The 12916-nt window shown below is 34.1% G+C and overlaps 1 protein-coding gene across 17 annotated transcripts in view; it reads left to right on the forward strand.

Annotated features, from left to right (window-relative positions):
* Window positions 1–12916, forward strand: part of LOC149785499 (uncharacterized) — a 207307-nt gene that overhangs the window by 125461 nt on the left and 68930 nt on the right. For all 17 annotated transcript variants that reach the window (XM_089979287.1, XM_089979294.1, XM_089979300.1 and 14 more), the window contains 3 exons: window positions 3570–3776; window positions 9792–10163; window positions 10779–10886. In XM_089979287.1, the coding sequence (XP_089835413.1) occupies window positions 3570–3776; window positions 9792–10163; window positions 10779–10886 (687 nt within the window). The remainder of the gene's footprint in view (window positions 1–3569; window positions 3777–9791; window positions 10164–10778; window positions 10887–12916) is intronic.

Genomic DNA, 12916 nt, shown 5'->3' on the forward strand with positions numbered 1-12916 from the left:
ATTATTTGGACACTGAAAGATTAATTCATTTCTCTGGAAATATTATTGTATTCATATGTAACTATTGAACAAGGACATTTCTTGAAAATTTTATATGGCTTTCCAGGACCGGAGGAATAATTATTGTGTTACTACAAGGAACTGTAGACTTCAACACAGTATAGGCTACAGCATATGTCATTGCCTTCCATCTTGGATTCTTTGTCATGACTCGAACTTGGAATCATTAAAATATTTTAATATTAGGACTTTAAAAAAATTTATCTGTGGATTATTCTTGGATTATTTTTGGATTTGATATTGGAAACTGTATGTTCATATATTTTCATTCAACAGAATTTTTCCAAGGAAATAAATTATTTGTTATATTTTTCAAATCTTGTTGTTTTCACTCTTTCTTGTTACTGTTTATTTGAGCCTAAAAACGTAACATAAGATCTACTCTTCTCCAAATGGATGGCTATACCAACACAAGGTTTTCACCAAAAGACTTCTTATTATACTGAGTAGTTGGTCCTGAATTAAAATGGTGCCAGACATACATCCAATAGAGCAGCCACACTGACTGAATTAAAAATCTTTTCACTCGAGCCCTTACATTGATGATCATTATAATTGGGATTTTGCCCAAGTCCTTGCTTAAAATGGTGCCAGTTGTACAGCCAAAAATGGCCAGCAAGATGACTGGAATGGATGATCATTACGACATGGGTTTATCACCAAAAGACTTCTAATGTCTGCTATGTCCTAAATAAAATTGTGCCAAGCTGACATCCAATATGTGTACCACAGCAAATAATTTGACAATATTGCTATTGCTGAAGAATATCAGAGATGGTTTCAACACAAACAGTTAAAAGGATAAAATTGTCTTATCATGAATTCCTCAAAATTCTATTTTCAGTAGAGCATCAGTCCCTTCATGAGACTTGTATTTTGGTTGCTAGGTAAATTACTGCTGATGCCACCTTGATTTGCTGTATGCATGTATGCGTGAGAGAGAGAGAGAGAGAGAGAGAGAGAGAGAGAGAGAGATATGGTAAAATATATGATTTATTGCAAGACCATCTCATCCTTCAAGAATAAATCTTCCATGTTTTATACAATGAGCAACAATGACAATCTCCTTTTGTGGAAACCTATTGACGTTGAGGTCAAAAGGTCAAAGTCATTGATGTAAAGAAGGAAATGGTTTCTGCATAGTAACAGTAGTTCTGCATTACATATCTAGAAGAAACAAATGGCATACAATTAGAGTAAGGAAGAATATGAATTTTGGCTTCAAAATATCACAGGTCAACAGTCAGAGCCACTAAGACCAAAAGAAGAGAAATGATTTATGCAAGAAAAACAGCTTGCTTGTAATGTATGGAAGAAGCCTATTGATTTTAGGGGATCAAAAGGTCAATGGTCAGAGTTATTGTGGCTGAACATAAAAAATGGGTTTTTGCAGGATAATTTTGTTCAAGAGTAAGTTTGTTGACTAAACTTTGTGGATGGCTTGCACCTTAGTAATAAAGAGACTAAAGATTCTGCGGTCTAAGGGTCAGGTCATTATCATGGTAAGTCTAGTCCAAAAATAATGATTTCTGCACAAAAGGGTTAGTTCAAGACTTCTTACCTTGACCCAAGATCCAGGTCAATGAGACCTGTTAGCCAATAATCTCCAGTGTCATCCATGCCATGCTAGCACAGATACTGAGGACTGTTAAACATGGGGTGGGTGTATTATGTGCTATTCACAGTACTCTTGACTGTATTTGCATTCCCAGTATGCATGTGTGTCTGTTCACCTGTTTGTGTATCTTTCTACATGTGTATGTATGACTATACAAGCCTTTGACAGAAGAGAAAACCTAAAGTAGAAAAATGCATTAAAAGTCTATGCAACAATTGATTTGTGAGCATCTTAATTGTGTACAATGCAGGTGCTGATTTAATCACAGGCTCTCAGGTCCACTGTCAGTTAAATTTTCCAGTTTTGATTAAATTAATTCTTTTAATTTGACATTTTTTTATGCATTGCATTCTCCATTGATTTGTTAAAATTGTTTTCAGAATACTGTAGTTGAACACATATATGAAATTATTTTTATTTGATTAGGAGGGTGGGTCGATTTTTCCAGTTGATTTCCATGTGAGCAGGCCTTACTGGCCAAAGAAAAAAAAGTCAACCCCTGCAGAGCTTTCAACACAGCATCAGTCATGCTAATGAAAGTGTTACACAAGTCTTCAAACTTGTTTAATCTATTTGAGATCAGCAAATTAAAGATAATCAGTTTCTTTTTTTTATGGTATCTTTTTATCTGTCAGCTTTCCAGAAGTTGGACCATACCTACTGGAAATTAGACAACATTTTATGTTTATCTGAGTTGATGTTATTATTAAATCTAATACTGTTTATCCTATATATAAACTGTTAGACTACTGTAAACTTTCAATATGAGAGTCTTGTTTATACAGTAGCCTTTACTCCACAAGCTAATATAGCATAAAATAACAATAATGATGGATTTGTTTCTCTTTAAACTTGCCATATTACTTTAGTTATAGTCAGCCAGCAAAGACAACTATCACATTCTCTACAGTGATATGCCATTTCTTCAACAGACCAATGTGAAAGTGTAATTCTAGATCATATACATTTAGTATTTCAGGCCAAAGATGAAAGAACCGCCATTTTTCAGAATGTTGACAAAAGGCATATATGACATGTTTTCTTTTGGGATTCACCCAGGGATGTTGGTAGTATTAACTGCAATTATTTAATCAGATGATGAATAACCAGTACCTGTGGATTAGTGTGGTCTCCTACCATTACCAATAACCAACAAATTAGACCCTGTACTGAGATAATTCAGCAGAATGCTGTAGGAAATCAGAGGGTACATTTAATGACCATATGTTTGTTAATGGAAAAATTTCATTATAATGTTTTACATTTGTTTTTCTTTGTCAGTTGCCCAACCATTCTTTCTCATTGGGAAAAATGATGGCTGAGCACTGATATTTTGTTGGCTCAAAGTTAACTATGTATTTACTATATTTTAGTTTAGTCACTGCTATGGGAACATTTCCCATGTATCCTTCATTATGTAACCTGATGCATTTACTCACACCAGGCGTAAACTGATAGTCCTCCCATAGCTATGGGTAATTAGATAAATCGGTGCTAAGCATGGTTGATTCACATGTTGCTAAGGTCTATTGCTCATGTGCATTGGTTGTATTGTAATAAAACCTGACAAGCTTCTTTAAAAAAATTTTGCTTTTTAAATGATGCATCAATCAAATCTTGTATAATCCTAGCCCCCTCCCTGTTTTTTTCAAAGAAAAAATGATATGTCCCATTGTTTTGTCCTTTGAAATATTTCACTTGTTGAATGCATAATTTTAAAGATTCTTTGACTTTGTTCAGTTGTTTTAGAATGTGTTGCACTCTTTGACCATAACATTTGGATTGACTGAGGAATGCAGATGTAAAAAACATTCATGCTACCTGCTGCTATTTCCTAGATGGAATTTTGCTTCTTTTGTCAAAATATGGCAACTGTCACATCTAATTGTAGGAAGATACTTCTGCTGAGGACACAAGAAGACAAAAAGAGGAAGAAGAAAGGAAACGCTTGGAAAAGGAAAGGAGGCGCCAGGAGGAAGAAGAGGAGGCCCAACGTCAGGCTGAGGCAGAGGAAGAACGTCGCAAGCAGGAGGAGGAAGCAAGACGTCGACGCCAGGAAGAAGAACGCAAGAGAACAGAAGAAGAGAGACGTAGACGAGTAAGATTTTCACCTTAATTTGTGTGATCCCTTTTTCTAATCTAACTCTTATGACAATATGAGTTGTACGTACATGTATATGTATAGGATTTAATAGCACATCACCACAGTTCCTGCTGTATAGTGCTCACGATGTTTAGGTATCCCTGAAAAAGACATTCAAAGGATAAAATCCTTAAAATACAAAGTCAAATATTTTTTATATAAACTATGGCCTTTTTACAATATAATATGTGTAATTTTACCAAATTGCATTTTGTTTGCATTTCATTAGTGTCTCATTTACACTTGGAATTCATTTCATATGTCATCTCTCAACATTCATGTGCATCACATCCATTCATGTTTGCATTTCATCATCTCATCATTTTTCATGTGTGCCTCTACCAGGAACAATATCACAGGTTGTAAGGGGTGAAAGAATCTGATATTGTTCTATCATTTGAAAGGCATTTCAAATGTGGAAATTTAATGGCAGCTTGAAAATTTATTTTCATTTTATGAAATGCATTCATATTTTGTTCCTTTTCATTATCATTTTACAATATGCATTTTTTATATTCGCACCTTCTATTTTCATCAGAATGCATTGACATTTTGTATGTGTTCATTCTGCATTCCATTTCATTTATGATGATTCCTCATTCTTTTGTTTCACTGGTAAAATTATCCATATTAGTGTCTGAAAAGTCCAAGACCTTTTCATCTTTAGCATTATCATTGGAATCACAAGTTTTGTCATTGATTTTCTTGTCTTTTCACAAAAATGAATGCCTGCATGATATTTTGCTTCTAAATTATCAGAAGTTCTCACCCAATAAATACAATTTTGTTTGCTTTTTTCTGTGCTTTGTACCTGTTTGAATTAATGATTAGCTCTCGCTGCTTTTTTTCTTTTCCCTCCCAGTTTGTAATTCATTGGGTGGGAAGATAGGTATAACTATGTCTGTCCAGTCTGTCTGTCTGTTTGTCAGTTTTTGTATGAATCATTGTCAGATCATTACTCTCAAACCATTCCAAGTATTTCAGCAACACTTGGTACATATAGCAGATTCATAATTTTCTGCATTCATTTGTTAGTACACCTAGTTGTAAAGCTCACAAGCGAGCTTAGGTTATAGCCTTGTGTCCATTATGCATCATCCATTGGTCAACAGTTTCTCTGGATCAAATATTTCTTAGCCAGTTTCATTTGAACTTGGAATATGGGTTTATGTCATCAGAATCTAGGGTGAGTTTAGTAGTGAATGAGATGTATGCATATTAATGAGATGATGTTGAATCTTATCGGCCAGCTTGTTACCATGTTTCAGCCATAAATCTTATAAAACTTATATGTACAGTGTGACCCCACTATAACACAGTAAATGGGAGTCATAGAACCCGACCATGTTATAGGCTGAACCGTGTTACAAGCAGCCAGGTCATTTAGCTGAAGAAAAGGATGCATGTACCCCAAAAAATGTGCGTGGGGGTGGGGTGGGGGGTGTGGGTGATAAATGTGGGCGGTGAAATATGTGCTTCATCGGCACAGTTACCATATTAAATTGATGCATATTAAATGAGAAATACACCTGTAGTTAAAACAGAGAAGGCATATATAACAGTTTAGTTTATTTAGAGAATCACAAATTGGTGCATATACATGAATACTGTTTATATATGCACATCTAATGTATAGCATGAATAGAGTATCAATACCATGTACTCACCCATGAATACATATACATTGAATCCACAATACAAGTGATTCCATAAAAAATATGCACACACAGAGATTTAAAATATTCAATAATTTTGTCACAGGTCATATTGGTCTGAATTCTGTGGAAAAACATAGCACAATCACGCAACGAATGACGAAGCACGTTTACTTTTCAGTACGTCCCAAGTCGGTAAAAGTTAGAGTTTTAGCCGCTGTTGGTAGCGTTTTTAAACAGAAACTTTTTCCCTGCAAAAAGGAAACTTTCATCGCATAGTTAACATGTTCCAGTCACATTGGAAAATGCAAAAATCCATCAGATTCCAATACTTTTATTTAAGTTTGGTACCGACTTCCTTTGAAGAAAAGTTCCTTGTTTTTATTGAAGATTGTAGTTGGCTTTCTTTGATGAAAGTTGCATGCATTATTGAAGTCACCACTAAAGGACAGCTTTGGAGAACCAAACAAATGCCCATTTCTTATTGTGGCAGCAACATCAAATAATTGTATTGCTGATTGAGACTGATTTTTTTCTCCATTTGCTGAGTATGTTTACATAACAATCGGTGCTTCAAAGGTAATCTGTTTCCTTTGGAATTTCAACAAACTATTTTGTCTGGGTACATTTTTAAAAAGGAATTGGCCGTTTTTGGTCTATTCTAGTTACTCTTCCTCACTGCCAATTGGATAAACCAATAAGTAAGATGTGTTTTTTTTTATATTTTACATTTATGGTAGCATCATGATGCTGCCTTCTTCGCATGCATCAGAAATTTTACAAAGGGTCAACGGATGATAGAGACACAGGTGTTCTGGTCTGATGACAGGGATTATTACAGAAAATGTTAGTGTTCTGAAGGATTTAATTCTGAGTGAATAGAAGAGGAATTTTACTTACCATCCACATACAAATGTCAGTCTATGTAAATATATTAATTACTAGCGAGCAGCTGAAAATCCGATGAAAGATAGATTACAAGATAATGCCTCGTCCGGTTGATCTTCATTACCGGAAATGTCAACAACAAAATTAAGTGCTTATCTCACAACTTACAGTACTCATGCTAGATGTCAAGATAAGCAGACTATGAAATAACAATGCACTGTTTAGATGGTTTGTCAATATGGACAAAAAATTTGTTTATGTAACAATAGATACATTTCAGTGCATTTTATATCCAGTTTGCAGCTTCCTTTCATGGGGCCTCAGAATTTCTCCACTCCAAAACTAATGGTTGTATATACAAGTTTAAACAGTCAACAATGTCGCCAATAAAAAAAAATCACCAGATGGTATATTTTCCAGCCAATAAGGAAAAAAATTCAAGTTTGCGACATTGGCGAAGCCCTATGCGATCCCAGAATAATCTTTTTACATGTTATTTTTCATACTTTTAAGAAGAAAAAACTACTTTTTGGTGTACGAGAAAAATACATATAAAATTTCAGGAGCCATGCCATGATCATCTTGTATTATTTGTATGCGATCTCTTCCCCAAAATGATAATAAAATTTTTACGTTTTTTTTCATACTTTACGAAAGACTTTGGTTTCTTGTACGAGAAAAATACATGTATATGAAATTTCAGGAGCCACACCACGACTGTGTTAATCTGAATTCATGTTATAATGGGGCCTGCAATAGCAGGGTCACACTGTACTTATATCATCAAAATCTCAGATGAGCTCAAGAACAAGTTAGGCTAACATACATTAATGAGTTGATTTTGCATCCAATTGACTGACCTTATTGCCACTGAGTCTTTATTTCTGCCCCCCATTGATCAAACTTGGAACATACGCTTCAATCATCAAGATCTCAGACAAGTTTGATAATGAGCAAGATACACACAAATTAATGATGTGATCCTGAGTCTGATTTGTTGAGTTTGTTACACTTTGGAAGCCATATTTCATTTCTGATTTAGATCAAATTTATAATATTAGCTTATATCATCAGGATCTTGAGTGAGTTTTATTATGCACATGGTATTAATGTGGTGATCATGAATCTGATTGTATGTGCCTGTTACCATTCATAAAGCCATTATCATACTTGGAATATGTACTATTATCAAGGTCTCAAGTGATTTTGATAATGATTGAGATCCACATGTTACCTTTCTGAGGTCTTAATTCTGATCCAACATTGATCCAACTTGGAATGTATAATTATGATCATAAATGATGTGATCAGGCATTTTATTGGCTGTGTTTATTACCACTCTGGAGGCCAGATTTCTGATCTGATTTAATTTGGAATATAGGCTTATATGATCAAGATCTGATCATATTCATAAGTTCATCTAGAATTTGATTGGCCAAGTTTGCTACCACTCTAGAAAGTGTATTTCTGATTTGATTTAGAGTAAACTTTGATGAGCCACAGCAGTTCACTGGCCATTGTATCTGACTCATGACCAGACAGGTGCATATTCAAATCCTACCATCGGATCAGCCCAGGTTGACAATATTGGTGGTTCCATGGGCTAGGCACTATACTTGGTTACCTCTTCACTTAATGGCCTACCTGTGTTGATGTGCAGTAAAACTCCAAACCAAATTAGAATAGACTTAGTCATCAGAATTAAATAATGATGATCTTCGGTACAGTTTTGAGCAAGATCAACCCATATTAAAGAGGAGATCTTGCATCTTATTGGCTGAGCTTGTGAACACTTGTCACTAATTAGCAACCATAGTTTGTTCTCTTTTAGAACTTTTTTTTAATGCACAGCAAGGGAACTTACCTATGATACTGACTATTGAGAATTGCATGTTTAGTGTTACACAGTGCTCTCCCCATGCAGAAATATGAAATCAGATTGAAAATAATTAGTGTAGAATATAAGATGCAGTTAAAAAAATAATGCACCATTGAGATTAAAATAAATACTTTGCAATTTAAAATAATTGGTTGTACAATTAGTTTGCAATGTAATTAAAATAAATGGCAGTTGCAATGAATCATTGCAATTTTAAGACACTGCTAATGATGTATTATGAGTGGTAAATGAAGAGAACTTGGGAAACATTTGGTTAGATACATTGATGTCAGACACAATGTACAATTACAGATGTACATAAATTATGCACAATGTTGTAATAAAGGTTTGGAAATTATTTATACAATATATATATACATTTTTAAGTAATTGCATTTATTTTTTAAAATTTATTTTGCTCCAATATGAGTGTCAAAGTTTATAAATTTATTTGCAGATTATTATTTCAGAAGAACTTTACCATATTTGAAATTATTAATTGTTTTGAAGCAGGTAGAGTTTGACAATTGCTATTATTGCCACGGTTAAGTACCTGAAACTTTTGTCATTGTTATCACATGTATTATGCATTATTTTTGGGCACTTTCTCAGTGCTATCACATGCAAATTATTTGAAATTTGTATTTTGTCTTAAGAAAAGAAAATGCTCCAATATACTTTTCTCCTGAAACACTTTTAGATTCAATTACTGAAAACTGACAAAGACATATGTCCTAAAAAAACAAACAACTGCCAATTTTAATTTCAGTTCATATGAAAGGCCATGTGACAATGTAGGCCAAACATTAAATCAATGTCTGTAAACTTTTAAAGCTCTAGGATGATTTCAGTTATGAGTAGGAGACAATGCATATTAATTAATGCTTTATCTTCAAAAATAATATTTATCTTACTATTGCATAGTGAAATGGGTAATGATTAAGTTATTGAAGCCAGGTGTGTGGTATCAGGTCAACTTGGGTCTTTGTTTTTTTGTTACCTGGGAAACCTAATGTAGAATAAGTAGTATAGTACTCTATCATTATAACATGGTCGATGGGAGCCATAAAGTATGCTGCCATATACACTGTTCATGTTACTTTACTACCATGTACTGAAGTGGGACTATGCTTGCCTTGTAGCTATGTTATAATGAAGTACCTTGTTGTGAGTAAGCACTGTATACAAAATTGACAGTGCTGGACTATAGGGTAGTTTTAGTAGTTGTCTTTGCATTGGCTTTGGAATATGTTATCTCTAGATGACTCATGTTCTGAGTTTAAAAATTACAAGCAAATGGTCTAAATGTTTGTTCCTTGATTTCTTTTTAAGATATTTCATCTATCTTTGTAGTGACATTGGCATGCATTACACAGTAGACAGTGTGCTTGAATTTACCGTTATGATTGCCCTTGTTGATGTGATTTCTCAAATACCATATGATGACTGAATTTAGATCCAGAACTGTTGTGTGTGTGTATGTGTGCTGTTCATTTTGATCACAATGCATGGTAGTGCATGTTCTTGTTTTTATTCTCTTGCATGCAGAGCGATACACCACAATTTGAAAATGTAGGAAAATTGTCTAATGGAGATTCAACATGTGATAGAATAAGTCCAGGTCCAGAGGTGCACAGATTATCACCAGAAAAATTCAAAATTTGGAGTGAAGGGAATGATGGAAAAGGAGAAGGAGGAAAACAAATATATGTGGAACGAGGGCAAGAAACACAAGTAAAGGTTAAGGAGAAGTTGGACAAATTTGAACAAATTAAAAATGAACCAGTTGAGGTTATGCGAACTGTTGACCAGCCTGTCCTGCAGGGTCAGCTGAGAGACAGACTTAAGAAGTTTGAGCGAGATGTAGAACATTGGATTGGTGAGATGGAGGAATCCTCACAAAAGAATTATTTCAGAAGAGTGAGTATAAATATATTTTTTTAGCAGCTCTACTGGTAATACTGGAAGAGCTTATGGGATGGTGTGTTGTCCATATTTGGTCTATGTATTTGCACAAGTTTTTTTATCGCTACTCCTCTTAAAGTACTGCCATGTAACTTTGCATACACATTCATCTCATGGCCTACTTTATATCAAATGAAAATTTTGCTGCTTGTACATCCAGTATGGTTGCAATGGGAGCCATATTGAATATCTCATTATTGGAGTGCTGGTTATTGTTAAAGCTCAAGGTTTATCCATACATTCAATTTCATTTCATGAAGACAGGTTCAGCTATGTTAACAGGGTCCAGTACAGTTTAAATGGTAGCAAGTACATAAATATATGGTACTGCAGATTTACTTCTGACCCATTTGGCAATTCCTCCAAAGTCACATTGCATTAGTAACAGTTGTAATGAAATTCAAATCAGACCTTAGAATTGTAGTCAGTTTTTGCTAAGTATCTAGTACCAACACAATGTTTTACATAATTGTTGAAAACTTATAATAAATATTGTCTTGAAAATTCTTTTATTCTTGTTGCAGTTATTATAACATGCTGCTTACAAACAAATTATCTAATTTGTTACAGTCATCTACTTCAGCAACTGAAAATACACCCACCCCTGGCAGAACAAAATTACAAAGCAGACTTCAGCAGTTTGAAAATCAGAGTAAGACTTGGGCTACACCACAACAGGTAAAAAAACATTCCAAACTTTCCCTTTTCTTCACAAATCTGCTTGCTAAACCTATAAAATAATAACTGTAATTATTTCCTACAGTATTTGCCTTTCCAACAGTTTGTACTACTCACTTCCTACTGATTGTAAAAATGAAAGGCATCAAGGATTTTTTTTTAATGCACAAAACTAAGTCATTTCATGCATTCCTTGATCATTTTTAACCTGTTTGTTGCCAGGGGGTCCCCTAACACTGTCATATTTTTTAGTGTTTTAAGTCAAACAGAAGTTTTTATTGTGAGCAACCAACCTGCTCACTGGCCTTTTGTGGTTCTTGAAAAAGTCTTTTTTCATTGAAGGGGTCAGATTCCTTGGATTACTTGTATATAGAATGTAAAAACTCATCTGCATCCAATATTTGCAAAATCTAGTTTTAATAATTTTCCAAAAAATGAATGAAAAAAGGGGGCAAGTGGTGTAACTTTTATGTACCAGTACATGGTTTTTAGGTACAGTGATGCAACTCCCAAAGTTACCCAAATTAACAGAATGATTTAAAGCTTTTTGAAGATGGTGAACTACATCACTCCTGTTGTCTGAAAATATAGACTTGCCCAAGCAAACATCACATCAATGTTACAGGGTTCTTACAGTCTTTGAAGGTCTTTGACAGTTTGCGAAAAATGAGGTAGCATTTTCAAGGCCTTGAAAGTTTGGGAAAATTCAGCAGATTACCCTGAGGTCTTTAAAAGTCTTTGAAAATTGAAATAAACCCAAACATTTTTTAAAACAGCAACTATAATAATGCATTTAAAGCAGTGCTGATGTCTGTTAAGAGCACACTTTATTTTGTATTAAATCTGATGCATTAGTTACATATTTCTGAAATAACAATGAATGTTAACCTATCTTCCAGATCATTATAAAGCAATTTTAGGAAATTAATTATAGTTTGAATTTCATCATTAAACGGTATTGTAATATTTTGCATTCGTTGTTTTCTCATATAACCTGTATCAAAATGTTAGCGAAAATAGGTCTTGGAATTCAATGCATGTGGTCTTTGAAAGTTTGGGAAAAGTCTTTGAATTTATCATTCAGAATTCTGTATGAACCCTGTAACAGTTAGGAAGGAAAAGCTCATTTGGTTTGAAACAAGAACAAGATGACAGTGTTAAAAACCCTCTGGTGACAATCAGATTAGAAATCATAAATTGATGAGTAAAATGACAAAGTTTTGTGCATTTTTTATATCTGTGATGCTTTTTGTTTCTAAACTAACTAGCAGATTACAAACTGCTGAGAGTATAAGTAAATGCTATAGTTGGTATCTAAATAGGCAAAATACATGGAATTATCTGGTTGGAAAAGACTCAATAGCTGTTTAACTTTTTTCTCAACAAAATGCTATGAAATCCCATTATCAGTATGTCTAATAATTTAGATAATTGCATTGGAAGACTCAAGTACAGTCTAATGGAATTATGTTCAGTAAGTATTGTTAAAGTAATATGTACCATGTTTTTAATGATTTTCTAATGTAATATAAAAACTGTCCATACACAGTGTTCTGTCTATCACAAAATTCTCTCTGATCTGAATAGCCAGTAACTTTAAAGAGTTCCTGGTCCTCCAGACTTTCTTTTTCATAAGCTTGTAACATTGTGAGCTAGTCACATGTAGCAGCTGCATCAGACTTTGCTTACCTAACTACAATGCTATTGGTGGCAGGCAGGCTCTTATTTAGAAAGCTGTGCATATATACATATTTTTGGTCACATTGAAAAAGTATTGAACTTGTACTATTTTGTCCCAAACCTCTTTGAAAAAATGTAGGGGACATAGTATCCATGTTTCTTTTTCAGATACATTGGAACATGGCCACTACCTCAAAAATCCAGTCCCCTCAATTCAATATGTTTTTGGTAACTACAATACTGAAAGTCACCTTGTGGGGGGTGGGGGTCAGACCAAAGTGATCTTCTCTTGGATGAAGGGATTGGCATCAAATTCCATATATACCCCAGTCTATAGTTCCAGTTGTGCT

The sequence above is a fragment of the Sinohyriopsis cumingii genome, chromosome 13 (assembly GCF_028554795.1).
Source record: "Sinohyriopsis cumingii isolate HCF-2022 chromosome 13, ASM2855479v2, whole genome shotgun sequence".
NCBI lineage: Eukaryota > Metazoa > Mollusca > Bivalvia > Unionida > Unionidae > Sinohyriopsis > Sinohyriopsis cumingii.